Source organism: Mauremys mutica, chromosome 3 (assembly GCF_020497125.1).
Source record: "Mauremys mutica isolate MM-2020 ecotype Southern chromosome 3, ASM2049712v1, whole genome shotgun sequence".
Classification (NCBI taxonomy): domain Eukaryota; kingdom Metazoa; phylum Chordata; order Testudines; family Geoemydidae; genus Mauremys; species Mauremys mutica.
In genome coordinates this window covers 184,895,332-184,914,644 of record NC_059074.1, presented here as the reverse complement: position 1 = coordinate 184,914,644, position 19,313 = coordinate 184,895,332, and the positions used below count along the sequence as shown (strand labels likewise).

Sequence of the window (19,313 nt, the reverse complement as noted above, 5' to 3'; positions counted from 1 at the left end):
AAAAACTGTATGACTCTTTCATACGCCGACCATATATTTCAGGGGTTGGCAAACTTTGGCTCCCGGTCCGTTAGGGTAAGCCTCATTGGCTGGGAACAGGGAGCTGAGGGGCTCCATGTCTGCAGACACTCCAGGTAAACAAAATGACAGTGTATTAGATATTCAATTCAATGATTCCATAGAGTTTAAAATCATCAAATTTTGGTGTAGACCTGTTTATAAGCCGACCCCCCACTCTTTGATGTGTCACTTTTTTACCAAAAATATTCGGCTTATGAACGAGTATATGTGGTATTTATTTCAGTTTGGTTCATTGAACTTACTTACACATTAATACTTGATTCAGCACTTCAAGTATGCCCTGACACCAGGTACTAAACCACTGAAAATGTCATACTTGGATACCTGTAAAGCAATTTGTGGTTTGGTAAAGATTAGTAAATACAGCAGAAGGTATGTTCTGTTGCTAATTATTCACATTTTGTTATATACCTCTTTCTAAAATCATTTCTTAATAGCTTGCTTAACTCTTATTATGCTAGCATGAATGTGCAATAATGCAGCAACATTCTAAGGGTACGTCCAGACTACCCGCCATATCGGAGGGTAGCGATCGATCTATCGGGGATCGATATATCACGTCTCATCTAGACGCGATATGTCAATCCCTGAACACGCTCCCATCGACTCCGGAACTCCACCAGGGCGAGAGGCAGAAGCGGAGTCGACGGGGGAGCCGCGGCCGTCGATCCCTCACCATGAGGATGGGAGGTAAGTCGAAACAAGATACGTCGACTTCAGCTATGCTCTTCCCGTAGCTGAAGTTGCATATCTTACATCAACCCCCTGCTAGTGTAGACCAGGCCTTAATGAGTCCATTTGGTTGGATTATAAGCAATTGGTTAGATGCAATATCCGGGTTCATTGTGACCTGATCAGTGGATAAATCTGAAAACTTGGACTCTAATGAGGAAAACTGTAAACAATTAGGGTCAATTTTGAAAACATGGATGACTGAGTTCATAGAAATCCCCAAGAGAATCAGTGATTAGCTTGTTAAATAATAACTGTACCCACTCCCAAGAATGTGGCATGGGCATAGTTCGTGTGGTGTAGAAAGTCAGGGAGCTTCACTATTACTGTTGGGTTCATATAGGCCATATTAGTGCACCTACTGTAGAATTATGTCTTTAGAGATGTAAATTTCACATTAATGCATTAAAATAATTATTAAGAGTGCATGTTTCTTAATCTCACAACCAGCCACACCATCCAGCAACTGCTTTCCTCCTCTCTATTCCAAAATATGGTTCAGTCTCCTTTTCTCCTCCTTCATTTTCCCAGTTTACTTTTCTTCAGCTGCTTTTTTTGTACTATTGCCAATTCTCTTTTCCAGATAACATTGATATGTGGTAGTTTTAAAAATCTCTCCTCCATGAGGACAGATGTAGCCTTCCAGTGGAAGAGACTCTCAGGGTCAGTTCTCCCTTCCCTCCCTCCTTTCCATTCCTTCAAAACCAAAGCAAGAGAGGTTTGCTGAGGCAGCTGGTCTGTCCTCCCCTTTGGAATCTCCTCATCTGCACTCTGTAAATGCTTACAGAGGTGGCCAGTCCACACCACCCCCTAAAAGCCAACAGCTGCCTGCAATAGGCTTGTCCTTTAAATTAACATGGGTGAAAACTCTAAGAAGGGGTAATGTTACAGTGCAGACAGATCAAGAAAAATGCATCTGTTGCTATAGACATTAAAACCATAGACCCAGAGCTGTGATAGCCTTCAGCAGAGCAATGCAAAATAGGATGCTGGCCAGCCTTAAAGAAGCTGGTTTAAAAGGGAAAGCCTTTAAATTAAAGGAACAGTCTGCTGGCAGTTGGAGTACTCTGAATGTAGTTTCTCTGTTACTGGTTTTCAATAAGTACAAACTGGTTTACAATAAGTACATAGTAAAATCCACAACATTCTAAGATCTGACCTTTTCTTTCTGCCATACAGTGGATATTCTCATTCAGGCCCATTCTTATTCACTACAAACTGTTCCTCCCTGGCCTCTCCTCTCCCTGACAGTCCATACAAAATGCAGCTGCTGGGACCATGTTTCTGACTTATTGATCAAGTCATGTCACACACCTCACCATCAAGGCTCTGCATGACTCTGCCCCTCCTTCCTTATCCAAGGTTGTCTCTTGCTAGGCTCAGCTCTGCCAATATTAGCAGCCGTGAAGCCCCATTTGTCCACTTCTCCTCTGTTTCCCCCATCTCCCAGCACTGCTCACTTACCTTGGAATACCCTTTTTGAGTTGGTCCTTATGGCCCTTACCATCTCCTCTTTTAAGATCTACTTCTTCTAGAATGCCTACCAGCAATGAATAACATAAACGTCTTTGTTGTTCTAACATGCTGTGTGCTAGCTTCATTTATGACATCCCCTTTTCCCACCCTCAATCCTTTCAGACTGATTGACCCACTATATTGCAGTTTGCCTGAACTTAGATTTCAAACTCCTCAGGGCAGGGAATCTGTCCTCTTTTGTTTGTAGTTTTGTGGGACACCTAGCACGTTTTTTGAGAATTGTAAAACAATAAATACTTTTTACAGGTAAATAATACTTAACACAACTGTATAAATACTATAAAATGTCTCTCATAATTCTAATTACCTGTTAAATAAAATAGGTGTCCTAATGTGTAGAACAGAGCTAATTTGCCAGTCATGGGGCAGTGTAGAATTTGGTGCCATATTCCAGATAAGCAACATCTCCCTTCTGAGCCCTTACTGGACATGAAACTAAATTTTTAAAATGATAATTTTCTATTTAAAGAATCTAATACTGACCTAGCGACTCTGCTTATTAGTAGATGGAAAAGGTGGGATATGGAGTGGGGGATGGATGTGTGTGAGAACACCTTAACAGGATTACAGAATTTTAATCTTTCTGATTGGAAAATTCCTAGAACTTTCAGCTGGACATTAAGCAAAAAGAGGGAGATTGCAGGCAGAGTGGAGGAAGTCTGACCTGTCTCAAATTGCAGACCTTAACCTTTCACTTCCAAAAAGTGGGGTACTAAATCCTTTTGGACCAAACTCCTTGTCTAGAACATTAACAATCATTTGCTTAAAGAAATTCCATTTAGAAGACTTAGTAAAATGAAGAGTAACTTTATCCATGTCTTCGTGTTGATTATTGCTTAAAGGTGAGCTGCAAAGAATTTTTTTAATACTGCCTTTTCACATTTTTGCTGTATTAAAACAGGTCCTGACCCACAGTTTGAGAACCGCTGCTATAGAGTCTTCCAGAGCAGAGAAGACCTGATTTAGTAACGTAAAAACAAGCAGGTAAAGCTTGTGTCTCATGAATTATTCTTTCATTTTTCAGGGCTTACTTGGAGACTGATGTTGCTGTGTCTGAGGAGCTTGTCCAGAAGTACAGCAATGCTGCACTTGGCCACATTAATGGTACAGTAAAGGAGCTCAGACGTCTTTTCCTAGTCGATGACTTAGTTGATTCTCTGAAGGTAAATGATAAACCATTCAACATACAGCTGTAGATTTGACTTTCCTCAACAGGGCTTAAAAAGAGAGGTTTAAATTGAACCAGTGGTCAGATGTTAAAGGTATTTGGAATGTGTCTATTTCTTTAAAAATCTCAATTTGGGGGTAGCTGGGCAGAGTCTTAACTCCTTTCTATTTTTGTTTTTGGCTCACATGTCAGCACCAGTAAGTGGCCAGCATCTGGCCAATTGAATTTCTTCGTACAGTTTCTCATTCTGCTAATCTTTAAATACCCAAAAGAACATTTATAGCTGTTCAGCTTGAGATTACCGAAAGCATCGATGAACATTACATTTCAAATGGCATTTGACATGAATTTTCTAATGTTGTACAAGGCTCCAACAATAATAGACTTGTAAATAGTTCCCTCAACTAACTGTTATATCCTTTCCCTCTGTGTCTGGGTCTACCTGTTGCAGTGCAGACTCCTGCAGTCCCAGGGAGAGGCTACATAATAACACTGTCATATAATTTAAATCCTTAGCAGCAGGTAGGTTTGACTCATGCCAGTATTTTTATAAAGATCCTGTGGTAGTTCTTCGAGTGCTGTCCCTGGGGGTGCTCCACTCTAGGTGGAGGTGCATCCTGGCGCCGTTGATTAATGATCTTTGGTAGCAGTGCCTGGTCGGGACGCACGTGCTCAGCTGCTGTCTCATGGTGTCGTTAGGGTCTGCCGGAGCGCATACGTCCTGCACCTCCCTCCGTTCCTTCTCAGCCATCCTCTGCTGAAGATGGGACTCGGGGCGGTGCTGATCCTCTTCCCTGGCTTCTGAAGGAAACAGTTACAAAGAACATAGAAATAGTTAGTTAGTAACATCCCAGTTGTTTCCCTTCCTTTACAATAGTTACTTAGTTTAAAAAAAAACAAAAACTTTTCTCTTCAAGTTTGTCTCCCACTGAGACACTCTCCCCTGGCATTCCTAGCACAATAATGCCAGGGGCTTCAGAATTCAATAAATGTGCACCCTCTCAGGCGAAGAGGCAAGAAGCTCTGCAGCTGCCTATGGAGCAGGGCAGTAAACCCTCTCCCTCAGGCTCCCCTGCCAAGGCAGAACCAACCGGGAGCCAGGCTTCACCCTCTCACACAAAGAGACAGGAAGCCCTAATGTCTCCTCTCAGAGACGCTCAAAAGGATAAAGGATCTCCTGCAGGGTCTTTACCCTTGGTGCTGTCAGTGCCGAGAGCAGGCAACTCTGACCGCCCCTGCACTTCACAAGCAACTCACATGGGGCTCAAAAGCAGGGACCCGACTTCCTGCAGCGGGAAGCTCTCCTTGGCACCAGTCCCTCCGGCATCAGCAATGGACCTGGTGCCGGCAATGCGTTCCACCCCGGAGCAGATTCAGACCCCCTGCAAGGCTCTCACAAACCGCTCTCGGCTCCTGCAAAAGTGAAACTAAAATCACACTTCACGCTCTGCAGCACAGCGGCCTAGGGAGAAGCAACAATTCCTGCATCAGCAGGATATCTCTGTGGCCCCTGAGCCTGACTCTCCGCTCCTAGACATGGAGCACTCACTGTTTGAACAGCAGCTCTCATCACCTGACCTGTATACTTTCACTGATAGTGAGAACCCCACACAGCAGCAGGCAGAGTTCTCCTTGCCTGAGTCTTCCCCTCCACCAGAGCCATACATACCCCAAGACATGGGGCAGCATAAGAATGAGCCTCAGTTTCCCTACTTTGTCCCCCAGTGGCTGGGACCCAACTTTTCCTACCTGGTGCCCTGGCCTCAGTGGTACCCATGTTCGGCTCCTGCCACCGCTCCCCCTTGTGCCCCTTCTTCCGGACCTATGCCTATATCCCCAGCTCCATCAACATCTAGAGCTCCTGAACCCCCTACTGAAGAGGGGGCTTTACCAGCTCCTGTCTCGCCAACAGCCACAGACGATGTCCTCATGCCTCCACCTCCACAAAATGTGAACGACTTTAAGCAATCCCAGGAATTTTTCAAGAGAATGGCACTCATCCAGGACATCCCTTTGGAGGAAGTCCAGGAGACACAACATAGACTTCTCAAAATCCTCCAACCCTCTGCACCCTCAAAGATAGCACTACCCATAAACAAAGCTCTCCTAGAACCAGCTGATACTCTCTGGTAGACCCCTGCCTCCATTCCACCAACATGCAAGAAAGCTGAACATAAATACTACATGCCCTCGAGAGACGTCAATTTCTTATTTTCCCACCCACAACCTAATTCTATTGTGATGGATGCAGCGACACAGAACAAAGCAGCCACGCTACCGGCCCACTCTGCAGGACACGGACCTCAAACGCCTTGATCTCCTGGACCGCAAGGTTTATATCTCTTCTACTTTACAATTTAGAATTGCAAATTATTCCACCCTCCTTGCAAGCTATGACCATGACAACTACAACAAGCTCTTTGATTTGCCTCCCATATACCAGAGGACAGGAAAGTGGACTTCAAGTTAGTCCTCGTCAAAGGTCAATTGTTGTCTAGGATGGCACTACAAGCGTCCATGAACATGGCTAATCCAGCAGCCCGCACCACTGCCAGTGCAGTGGTGATGCACCAGTCTTCCTGGCTCTCGGCATCGGGTATCCTCAAAGATTTGCAGTCATAGAATCATAGACTTTAAGGTCAGAAGGGACCATTATGATCATCTAGTCTCACCTCCTGCACAATGCAGGCCACAGAATCTCACCTACCCACTCCTGTATCAAACCTGTGTCTGAGCCATTGAAGTCCTCAAATCATGGTTTAAAGACTTCAAGGGGCAGAGAATCTTCCAGCAAGTGACCCGTGCCCCATGCTGCAGGGGAAGGCGAAACCCCCCCAGGGCTTCTGCCAATCTGCCCTGGAGAAAAATTCCTTCCCGACCCCAAATATGGTGATCAGCTAAACCCTGAACATGTGGGCAAGACTCACCAAACAGACACCCAGGAAAGAATTCTCTGTAGTAACTCAGATCCCACCCCATCTAACATCCCATCACAAGCCATTGGGCATATTTACCGCTAGTAGTCAAAGATGAATTAATTGCCAAAATTAGGTTATCCCATTATACGATCCCCTCCATAAACTTATCATGCTTAGTCTTGAAGCCAGATATGTCTTTTGCCCCCACTAGTCCCCTTGGAAGGCTGTTCCAGAACTTCTCTCCTCCAATGGTTAGAAACCTTCATCTAATTTCAAGTCTAAACTTTCTGATAGCCAGTTTATATCCATTTGTTCTTGTGTCCACACTGGTACTGAGCTGAAATAATTCCTCTCCCTCCCTGGTGTTTATTCCTCTGATATATTTATAGAGAGCAATCATATCTCCCCTCAGCCTTCTTTTGGTTAGGCTAAACAAGCCAAGCTCTTTGAGTCTCCTTTCATAAGACAGGTTTTCCATTCCTCGGATCATCCTAGTAGCCCTTCTCTGAACCTGCTCCAGTTTGAATTCATCCTTCTTAAACATGGGAGACCAGAACTGCACACAGTATTCCAGATGAGGTCTCACCAGTGCCTTGTATAATGGTACTAACACCGCCTTATCTCTACTGGAAATACCTCGCCTAATGCATCCCAAGACCGCATTAGCTTTTTTCACGGCCATATCACATTGGCGGCAGTCCAAAGTGGAGGATCTCCCCTTTGACAAAGATAAACTCTTTTCCAGAAAAAACGATGAAGTCCTTCACACTATGAAAGACTCTAGAGCCACTGTGCGCACATTGTGGATATACCCATTCATCCCCAGGAGACCACAGTATCAACCTTATCAGAGGCCCAGCGCACAACAATATCATCGACCCCAGTCCAGACTGTATGACACTGGGAGAAACCGCAACATACCTCCTAGGCGCAAGCAAAACCAGGCACAACCAACTACTTCCTGCCATCGGGTAACAAACAATAATTTTGAAGTGCTGGTTGGGGGTCTGTGCAACCACCCCTTGACTCCACCACCTATTTGCCCATTTGGCTACTGCCTCCAGGCTTTCACCATATGTGGCAACAGATCACACAGGACATTTGGGTCCTGGAAATAGCTCAGTCAGGTTACTCCATCCTTTTCCTATCTTCTCCGCCCACCCTTTTCCCTTCCCCATCCCTCTTCAGGGACCCCTCTCACAAGCACCTTCTCTGCATGGAGGTCACTCATCTTCTCCACCTAGGTGCAGTTGAACATGTACCGACGCAACATTGGGGAAAAGGATTCTACTCCCACTACTTTCTAACCCAAAAGAAAGGGGGAGGTGGGGTAGAGACCTATATTGGACCTGCACTGACTGAACAAGTTTGTACGTGTACAAAAATTCAAGATGGTCACATTGGGCACAGTAATACCCACGCAAGAACAAGGGGACTGGTTCACAGCCATGCCCTACAAGATACCTATTTCCATATATCCATTCATCCAGCACACAGATGCTTCCTGCGATTCCTCACTATTACGCATCTCATAAGCACGATCTCTGTTCACCCCAGAATACAGGCATGGACCTGCCTTCAGCTTCTTGGTCACAGGGCAGCCACCACTTTCATGGCCAAATATTCCACACTGCACATTCTCCACCTTTTTGGTCGTCCAATGATGTAGGGTAATATTTGGAAAGGATTTACTCAGGACATCGAGTAAATTGCCTCTCCTTGGTAGTGGACCAGCTTCAGCAACCTGGCAAATTGAAATGAGTGCATGCCAATCAGCTCAAAACATGTTTCTCCCTATGTTTCTGGTCATGGCGTCATGGGCCTTGGTTGTGGACCAGCCACCTGCCTGGACCATCCGGGTTTCCAGCTGGCCATGGGATTATCTGAATAATCATAATTATGAGGAAGAGAGATACCGTCAAAGGCTCTCCCTGGATCCAGCTGCTGATGGGGCCCGAGCCATAGTGTGGCAGAAGGCTGGAGGGGAGGTGCCTTGGAGACAATGCATAGTCCGGATAGACACAGCAGGGCCACAGCAAAATACTTGGTGGATGGCCCCGAGCCTCTCATGGATTCCATTGGGACAAATGCCGGTCCTCCTGTGGGGGCCTGGAGTGGAAGTGGAATGGGAAGTCCTTTGGCAAGCAGTAGCAATTACTAATCTTGCGGCATAATGTTGTTGTAACCAGGCAAACAACATCCATGATGAAAGCCAGGGAGGGCTGTAATGGGACAACTAATAATTTAGGGAGTGTTCATCTGTGCCTCAGTTTCCCCAATAGACGCATGTGTGGTGTTCTTTTTTTTTCCCTCTTGCTTTGTTAAGAGGACAAAACAGTAATAACGAGAGCCCAGGAACACCCCAAACAGGAATGGTGGGACCACTCTTGCTGCTTCAGGCCTGCAAAATTTGTCAAGGCAAAACAATGTATGTATGATGACACATCTCTATGGGAATCCTTGAGTCTCCACTTTTTTTGGCCTCCTTTGTTAATTTTACCAGTGTCCAAAATTGCCCTGGTAAAAGAAAAGGTCAGTTATCCATTGGGGAGGGGGGCATTTGTGGCTTAGCATCCTAGGAGAGTGGCATCACATATTATCTGGGATTGGGTGGTCCATCGCGACGTGTGGGAGGTGGCTCCCTTCAATGACATGGCTAAGCGGTATGTGCTGACTACATCTTCTATCAGCACATATGGATTGCAGAGGGAAACATTTGGCAGCTGTGACCTATGGAGCCCCCTCAAATGGTGTGTAAAGAGAAGGCAGTGCCAGGCCGCTTTTATGAGGTGAGTCAACACATCTGTTGGTTGGGGAGGCATTGGAATATGCCCTCAATGCAGCACATGTGTTTACCAATACCTCTGCTTGTGTTTGGAGAACCACCAACCCCAGAATGCCTTTCAATTTGCTGTTAAGATCACAAACACAAATTTTTTCAGTTCATTGGCACTGTGCAGTGCATTCTGCAACAGACTGTTAAAGTTTCTAACTATGTTGTGTTTAATTTTTCATGGATAACACCCAATGTGTTTCTCCCGTTGGCGCACACCCGATAGCAACTTTCTATATTCCAGACGGATACCTCCTCCTTCACGGTGTTAAAACACACCTTTAACTTGGAGAAAGCTGCCTTTGCCACAGCCATCTGGATGGGGCATCTGTGTCAACAGGGGAATGTGTTATGCTGTGTTATTAATGAAGCCAGAAGTGTATTGGCTAGTGTATGCAATAGTTGCTATTTTAACAATCTTGTGTATGCTGTATTGTTGTTTAGGTAGAAGACCAAGAGTAACCCTTGTCACCGTATCCGGAGGAAGGTGGAAACCTAAGTGGTGACCCCTCTCAACAAAATGTTGATTCAGGGTCAAGGGGGGGATTGTCACACCCCAAGCCTCCCTCCCTCAGGGAGTCCCCTGGGAAGGCAGATCAGCACTGTATATTGCTAATGCTGTTGCTAGCATTACAAATAATTTTGGGGCGGGTCAAAGGTGTGTGAGTGGGGAGTGGAAGATTCTTTTGCAGGTTGTGAGAGGCCAAGAGGGGGAAAGAGGAAGAGAGCAGAGAACAGGTTAACTCGGCACCTCAGCTAGCTCTGTGTGAGAATAAGAGGCTGGCCCCAGCCCAAGGTCATGGGCTCGAGAAATCAGCAGCTGCCCAGCCGTGAGAAGAGAAGAACTAAGTTGAGCAGAGATAACAGCGAGAACAGTGAGAGCGAATGAAACAGCAACAGCAAAGGCCAACAGAAGGGAAAACAGTCTCTGGAGCCGGGATGTTTTGGGAAACCAGGGAGGCCACAGCAAGCCTGTTTGGACTGGTACAAAGAGCACCAGGAACAGAGGGCCCTGAACGAAACACCCCCCCCCCCCACCTTCCCCAAGGAGCCCAGGATTTAAAAACCCTCCTGAGAGTTGAAGCAACTCAGAGAGCACAGCAGATCCCTGGACGGCCTGGGCCCAGGACAGCACTTCCATCCACCTTCTCCCCTCCTTCCCCCTTCTTCTGACATTACACCCAGACTTGGCCAGTCTGGGTTATGCGTGTGTGAGTATGAAAGTGGGTTAGGGCTTGGAGTATTAACGCTTTCTTTCTCCCCCTGAGTGACGTGGGAGCATTCCCAGCACTCTCTGCTGTTATTTCATTATTTTATCAGTAAAGCCTTAAAATTTAGATACTTGGTGTGCCTCGTCATCTCCTCCCCAAAAAGATCCTGTGGCCCCAGCCTGATCAACTGTGGCCCTAAGCAGTTTGTTAACGAAAATCTGTCACAAGATGCCTTCAGGGTTGACTCAATGCCAACTACAAACCCAGCAGACACAGTTTCTGCATAACACTGACTCCGCCACCAAACGTATTGGCCTCCTTACCTTGGCAAAACCAGAGAACCTATGCAGGGGTGTTCCCTTCCATCCACATTCCCCAGTACTCATGCTGACCACGGATACTTCCCAGATAGATTACGGAGCGCACTTAAGCGAACACAAGGTACAGGGCCGCTGGTCCCTATCAAAGATGCGTCTGCACATCAATCTCCTAGAACTCAGAGACATCAGGCAGGGAGGAGCACGATCTCACTCTCTATGCACAGAAGCCATTAAACTATGGAATTGGTGTGTACAACATCACATAAAAGTCACCACTTCCTACCTGCCTGCATGTCACAACACTACCGTTTACACACTCAGCAGACACTTCTCTGAGGAACACGAATGGGAATTACATCCCACGATATTCTGACAGCTCTCCTCCCACTGGGGCACTCTCAATAGACCTGTTTGCCATTCCTCAAAACCGCAAATGCCATCTATTTTGCTCCAGAGCAGGACTCAGAAATGCATCTCTAGGGGATGCATTCCTCATTCCTTGGAACAACTCCGTCATGTACGCTTTTCCACCGATTCCACTGATACACAGGGTTCTACGCAACATCACAGAGGACAAGGCCCGGGTCATACTTATTGCCCCAGCTTGGCCCAAGCAGACATGGTATCCTTACCTGCTACGCATGTCCATCCATCCTCCCCGGACTCTTCCCAACAGACCAGATCTCCTCTCCCAGAACTGCGGTCTGCTTCTTCATCCACACCTCCGGAAAATCCATCTGACGGCATGGTTCCTTCATGGTTTCAATCCCACGAATTATCCTGCTCGGAACAGGTCCAACACGTCCTGCACAGTAGAAGGGACTCCACTCCTAAGACTTACCTGCAAAAGTGGAAACACTTCTCCATCTGCTGCTTCCACAGATGCCTAATACCCCAGACTGCAACCGTCCCTGACATCTTATGCTATCTTTTTTAACTAAAACAGGATGGGCTTTCGCTCAGTTCTGTCAGAGTACACCTCGCGGCCCTTACCACCTTCCATGACACTCTGGATGGCTATTCACTTTTCGCCCACCCCACCATGAAACGCTTTCTCACGGGCTTGCAAAATCTCTACCTTGAGATTCATTCACCAGTAGCCTCCTGGAGTCTCAACCTAGTTCTCCGCGCTCTTATGAAACCCCCCTTTGAGCCCCTGGCCACCTCATCCCTGCTCCATATGTCCATGAAAGTGGCTTTCTTGGTTACCATAACGTCAACAAGAAGAGTTGGTGAAATAAGTGCCCTGATGGTCTACCCTCCCTACACCATTTTCTCTAAAGACAAGGTTACTATACCCACCCCAAATTCTTCCCCAAGGTGGTGTCTACCTTCCACCTTAACTAGTCAATACACTTACCTGTATTCCATCCAAGCCTCACACGACTGCTGCGTTACATACCCTTGACGTCCGACGGGCTCTTACATTCTATCTTGACAGAACTAAACCATTTCATGAATCCCCTAGGCTATTTGTTTCTACTACCGAGAGATCAAAGGGTGATGCTTTCTCTAAGCAAAGACTCCCCAAGTGGATCTCAGCCTGCATCAGATCGTGCTATCAGACCAGAATGTTCAACCACGAGAGGGTATTAGGACTCCTTTTACCAGAGCAATGTCAACATCCATTGCCTTCCTCCACAACGTACCTGTTACAGATATATGCAAGGCGGCCACATGGACATCTGACCACGCATTTGCCAAACATTATGCTATCACACGGGATACCACGGCAGACACCATAGTCGGCTTTACGGTACTGTCTACCGTTGTCCCTCACACAACTCCAAAATCTCACCAAGCATAGTGGGTACTGCTTCACATTCACCTAGAGTGGAGCACCCACAGGGACAGCACTCAAAGAAGAAGAGAAAGTTATTCACTTTGCAGTAACTGAGGTTCTTTGAGATGTGTCCCCCTGTGGGTGCTCCACTACCCACTCTCCTCCCCTCTACTTTGGAGTACTAATAAGACAACTCTATGGTAGAGAAGGAACAGAGGGGGGTGTGGGACACGCACGCTCAGGCAGACCCTAACGATGCCATGAAATAGCAGCTTAAGGCGTGCGTCCTGACCAGGCACTGCTACCGAAGATCACCAATCAATGGCGCTGGGATGCACTGTCACCTAGAGTGGAGCACCCACAGGGGGACACATCTCGAAGAACCTCAGTTACTGCAAGGTGAGTAACTTTCTCGTTCTCATTTCTTGCACTTCCCATTTCTATTTACCTGGTTTCTGTTGTTACAGTAGTCCTCTGGTGAGGTGGTCTAAACAGATCTGTTTCTACTTCTGCGTGAGTTTCTGCAGTAACTATATTCTGACTGCTGCCCCTCCATCTCAATCCTCACACTTAGTGATCCTCTGGGGGAAGAGTACACCACTTCCACAATCAATAAGAGGGAACTGAACTATAGACCACAGGTTGAAAGCCACCCCTTACACATAGTCTGCAGACCAAGGGGTCTGCGGACTACAGGTTGAAAACCACTGTTCTAGCCAATTGAACATGTGTGAAATGACCAAAGTTACATTTTGATATATAATCAATTACCTTTTTAAATTTCCCTTTTAAAAAAAGCAAATTCTCTCCACATATTGTATGCTCTTATAGTTAGCTATTTGTGAGGCATGTTTTAGCCTTAGATTTACGAGGTAGATTTAAAGCCTCTTTTGGCCAGGACTAAAATCTTGTGGATTTGCCTAAGGAATTAAATACATCATCAAAAAACTTAATCACAAAGGGCTTTTGTCTGGCAAAAAGGTTTTAATAATTAAGGTGCTCCTTAAGGTGCAAGCCCTCATTTGTGATATGAGAATTTACACACCAACTGCTTGTGATGTCACAAAGAAAGAATTAGGCCATCGGTTAAGGGAAAAGAATGGACAGCCAAACTGTTCTTGAAGATCTGCCTTTCATTCAGTCATTATTATTGAATGCAAGAAAAGAGAAAGTTCCTTCCAAATAAATATTCCAGTTGCTCTTTAAATAGCTTGGTTTGTGAGCTTCAGGAAAGCTGCTGTTTATCCTCCTAAACTATTATTTATTTTTCTTCAATTTCTTTTGACATCTAAATAATATTGAAAGAGGCTTATTTGTCTTGGAGGAAAGCTTTAATCTACTTAAACCTAATGCATTTTTTTATTGTATGGTAGTTGGATGCAGGCTTTGTATGAAATCAATAAACAGGAAAGTCAGCTTACAAAATTTCATGGCTCTGAATTAGTTTCTGTTGTAGGAAAACTTTAAGATATTGAGGTTTTATGCCTAATAAGGGCCCTGGTGAACAAATGACATTGGCTTATCTATTTAAATAAACATCTTGGGTGTAGAAAATTACATTTATGCTTTTACATAATAATCCATATTACTGAATTTGAAAGTAGAACAGGAGAATAGTCTAGTTTATCATATGTACTTATGCTAACAGTGAAATCTAGGTGTAATCATTTCTGAGATGTTTTGATTTAAACAGTGATGGGTAAAATGGCATCTAAAATATTTGTACTGTATATGGTCAAGTTCAAAGGAATTATTTCAATTATAACTTCGAAGAATAGCTTTGTACAGTACTTGCCAGGAAAAGCCAAGGAAGGGAACTTTATTGTATTGGGTGTATGGTTATATAGTGATTCATCCAAAACTCATGTGATAAAGAACATTTCTGTTAGGACATGAATACTGTGGAGCCATGTTGTTACTTGAGTGATGGAGCCCATTACTTTAATTGAACTAGCTCATAGTAAAACAACTTGGAGAAACTGATCAATTTTTTTTTTAATTTGCCATTAAATTAGATTACAAATTACTTGTATTGTGTAATCAGTTACTAATAATTGGAATAAAGTGGGTAAAGAATTACTTATGGCACTTGGCTCACCCATCAGGATTACAGTAGGAGACAAGAATATCACTGTAACTCATGTAGACAGTGAACTTTAGATCTTATCCATTCATTCTTTCCAGTATGGAGCCATGCAGGAAGAACAGTACTATCTTTGTGATAGACTTTGGACTGCTTATGCTTCACTCTGGCTTGGAGCCATAGAAATAAAGGGCTTTAAAAAATCTTACTAAGAAAAAGCAGCAGCAGTTACTCGATCATAAGCTGGTTCATTTATAAGCCAACCCCCCAAGATGGATAAGTAAAAATGGACATTTTTTATAACCCGTTCATAAGCCGACCCTATACTTCAGGGGTCAGCAAACTTTGGCTCCCGGGCCATCAGGATAAGCCGCTGGTGGGCCAAGATGGTTTGTTTACCTTGAGTCTCCGCAGGCACGGAGGTAAACCTAAGTAAACAAAGTGTCCCGGAATGCCAGCTGCTTACCCTGACGGGCTGGAATAGCAACTGGTGAGGAAATTTTTGGGGGGGAAGAAGCTGGGAGTCAGGGGAGTAACCCCTGTGACCACCCCCCACATGACCCCACCCCTAGCCCAGGATCCCCACACTCTCCCCATCCCATCCCTTCCCACCTTATCTGGGGAGGGCTAGGGGAGGATGTTCCTGGCCTGGCTGGAGCTGCTCCGGCAGTCTGGGCAGCGCAGCCGCAGCCTGCTCCGGCGGGCCAGACCAGGTGGCGCAGCCGCAGCGTGTTCCAGGGGGCTGGGCCGGGTGGCACAGCTGCAGTGTGCTCTGGCAAGGCCGGGTGGTGCAGTCACAGCCCGCTGTGGGGGGCAGGGCCAAGCAGCACGGCTGCAGCCTGCCAGCCCTGGAGCTGCAGCTGCTTCGGAGGCTGGAGGGAGAGCAGCATGGCCAGAAGCGGAGAGACTCTTGCCCCGCCTCTTTCCTTCTGGCTCTGCTGGCTGTGCTGCCTCTCCTTGCTCCCTCTGTTGGAGGGAGGGGCCGTGTCCCACCTCTCCCTCTCTATACCCGTTCATAAGCCGACCCCCTTCTCTGGTGCTTCTCTTTTTTACTAAAAAAATTTGGCTTATGAGCAAGTAGATACGGTACTTTTTGGGATCAGTAAACTTCCTTATTCTATCTAGTACCTCAGCATAAAGGAGATGAATATATGGATGTGAGGCTAAGCTGGGCTCTAGTGTCTTCGGTATATGCTACTTAATTTTAGAAAGTGCTTGTTCCTCAAATAGCGGGTTTTTCACTTTACGTTACTATGATTTTGTGTCACGTCCTTCAGGGTAATTAAGGACTGTCCTTTACTAAATGTTTGTATCGCTCCCAGCACAATAGGGTCCTGAGGTTGAAGTTGACAAAAGTTTAAAAAATTGTAGATTCAGAACTTACATAATTTTGGGCTTGCTCTGTGTAGAGCAGGGAGGCAAACCTTTCTATCAGCAGTACTGCTCCAAGTCCAAACAACGTCCTGCCTTCCTGATGCACTCTACTGTGCAGAGTATGGCTGGGCACAAGCAGAAGATTTGCTCCAGACTGTGTGAGTGAGAGAGAGATTAATTCTGCAGTGTGGTTTATGGGTATTATGCCCATAACTCAGAAATTACCGCAATACATGGGTTTCAATAATCTTTTTCCTACCAGAATAGACACTTATTTTCTAAATTTTTGTTAGTCCAGATTTTTAAAGCTTTTTTGTAACCTTAAAATTCCATCAGCACTTTTAAATCTTAAGGCTTTATGCTTTTTGGTTTAAATGTTCTGGGCCATAAAATGGAAGATGGTCTTTGACCCCTTCCTACTATGAATATTTAATAACTGAATCCACACTTGTAAAAGTATCTGTACTGTTCATTTAAAATGAAAAAAGAAGGAAAATAAACTTGCCATTTCTTCCACGCTGCATTTCAAACAGGCCTGTGCCTTGACACAACATTACCAACTCTAACAGTTCAGTCTACAGATCATTCAATTCTTGGCCTCCATACTGAGTCAAACCAGCAAAAATGTGGTTGTAATGGTGCTTTTTGTGACGTTGACTCTTGTACAGGGGTAACCAGCTTAATTCCACCAACTCACGTTTTGTTGAGCTTTATACATGCCTTCAGAGCAGGGCTTTGGAGCGGAGCCCAGAGCTGGAGCGCGAAGCCCTGCCTCAGAGAAGGGTAATTTTGTTAAAGGCACCTCCCTTAGTGTTCTAATTAACACATCTTGATTAGATTGTTAATGGCCTAACTGACCTTTGTTCTTTCAGTTTGCAGTGTTGATGTGGGTGTTCACATATGTTGGTGCTTTGTTTAATGGTCTGACATTACTGATACTGGGTAAGTGCTTTAAATTGTCTTAAATACTTTGACTTGCAAAATAACCCTGGAAAAGTATTGAAGCCTCTTAAATGCTTTGTGTATTTACTCGCAGTACAACAAAATGTAGGGTGTTGCATGATCTTTTATTTTATTTTTTTAGATTGTGGAATTATAAAAATAGTATTTTTGAATTTCATTGTTTATCCTTAGGTTGCCGACTTTAAAGACAAAACAACATCATTTAAAAAGTTATATTCAGTTTTGCTCATTGCTTTCCAGGCTGCCTGTAGTTCTTACTTTCAAATTGCAGTTGCTTTGTATAAATTATATGATGATGCAAAACTGGTTACTGTCATGTTCCGCCAGGATGGCAAAGACCTGAATTGTAACTAATACAGTATTGCTACACAACAGCTTTTTCTTATAAGATCCATTTAAATTACAATAACCTAACCATTTTTGCATTTTGATTTAGTTTTTTTTTTTTTGCCTTTTCTAAAAAATGTCAGACTGTGAATTTAAATTTTAAATTTTGGTTGAGTGACTTCTTTATCTTGTTTGTATTTAAACCCGCTCTGTTCCTTTCCAGCTCTGATTTCACTCTTCAGTGTTCCTGTTATTTATGAGAGACATCAGGTAAGTGCTTAATGTCTGACATTCACAAATGTCTGATTAAAAATTACTCCTGTTGAATCAGAAACACTTAAGAATGAATAACTAGAAATCTGATTTTAGTCTCCTAAACCTTTAACCTCAACACCTGATATTGTTTCTGAAGATTGCCAGTGCAGGTTCCTGACAATGTTCCAATGAGTAGTACAATTAAAGCCCATAGTGCATTGTGCATCTCCCCTCTTCTTTAGGAAATATGTGAAGGCTCTCCCAGCAAACTAATTATAAGAGAGGTTTGCTTAGTATGATTTCACCTTCTCTCCCTCTGATCCCGATTTGTTCAGTACTAAAGTAGCAATATCTGAGTTATGTAAAATCTCAGTAAGTACTTTATATAGTTTTTTGAGAAGCCACTTTGGAGCTGGCATTCCAGACATTTATCCCTGAGCCCATGTGATCTGTAGAACTGGTTAACACATGTAGGGGGAGCTTGGCACAGTCTAATGCTCCTCTGGTAAGTCTGTTGAAGACAGTAATTGCCTGGAAGGACAGGAGATTGTAGCAGTACTAGGCAGGAATTGTATCCATCAGGGCATAGTTGACCAGGGTGAGCACTGACACAGGGATTCCTTCTCTTCTGAAAAACATCTGTACAATAAAGACCAGTGTAAAGGGGCAATGCAGTGAAGAAGGCAGCAGGGACCAAATACAATGAGGCATACAGGGCAGTTTCGGGATGCTCCCATCATCTGCTCTCAAACCCACCTGCACAGCAAAGATCAATCAGCACCAGAAAAGAAGGAAGTACCCACAAGATGAAGGGAAGTCACATGGCCCTGGAGGAGGAAGACTGACAACTTACCCTGGCTGCAGGCTGATTTAAATCACCAGCTGCTCGTTGCTTTCTGAAAGTATAAAAATAATCCCTTTAAAATGCCCAACCTCACTTCAATCTCTGAGGGCAAAGGGACGCAAAGGAACTGAATGAATCCCAGTACATCCTGGCTCCCAGTGAGACATGCTGAAGACAAACAAGGCTCTGCTTGTGCACTCTGTGTCAGACTGATCCTGATAGTCATGATGGTATTCTTTGTGCTAAGCCTACAGGTCAAATGATTGTCAGGTATTTGAGGTAGATTTTTTTTTGACGTTGGAGGGAAGTCCAAATGTTTGAGGTAAATTAATCAAAAGCTTGCAGTCCTTGAAAGTTGGCAGCTCATAGGTTCTGCTATCCAAATAGTCAGAGTGGAATAGGCCCCATGTTTTCATTACAAAGGAATTATTTCTTATAAAAGACAGAGCTCACGGGGCTCTGCAGTGGAGTGATCAAGTGTACCAAAATAATGAGCTTTCAAGAGAGACTCTGCCTTGGCAGAAGCTGAGAGATTTAGCAGTTTTACTGTCAATTTCCAGGGAAATTTCTGAACCACTGGTGAGAAACTACTACTGGTGATAATGTGTAACTAGTAATATACATTTTTATGGTGGGCTCCATCCCACCCTTCTGCAGTCCAGCTTGGCTGTTCTGTTTCAGTGGTAATAAACTACTTTTTGTAACATCCTCATGGCATAGTGACTAGGAGTAAAGCCAGTTGCCATTCAGAGCACATAATTGGCCCATGTGCAGACTTGACTGTTTGGAACCTGTTAAACTACAATGTGCCAGCCAGCATTCAGTTGATCACCTCCTTCAAAGTGCCATGTGAGCTCTAGTAACTGTCCAGGTGTATGTGGAGAA

At 44.6% G+C, this 19,313-nt stretch overlaps 1 protein-coding gene across 5 annotated transcripts in view; it reads left to right on the top strand.

Annotated features, from left to right (window-relative positions):
- Nucleotides 1–19,313, top strand: part of RTN4 (reticulon 4) — a 74,185-nt gene that overhangs the window by 52,471 nt on the left and 2,401 nt on the right. For all 5 annotated transcript variants that reach the window (XM_045011336.1, XM_045011337.1, XM_045011338.1 and 2 more), the window contains 3 exons: nt 3,374–3,512; nt 16,912–16,981; nt 17,553–17,599. In XM_045011336.1, the coding sequence (XP_044867271.1) occupies nt 3,374–3,512; nt 16,912–16,981; nt 17,553–17,599 (256 nt within the window). The remainder of the gene's footprint in view (nt 1–3,373; nt 3,513–16,911; nt 16,982–17,552; nt 17,600–19,313) is intronic.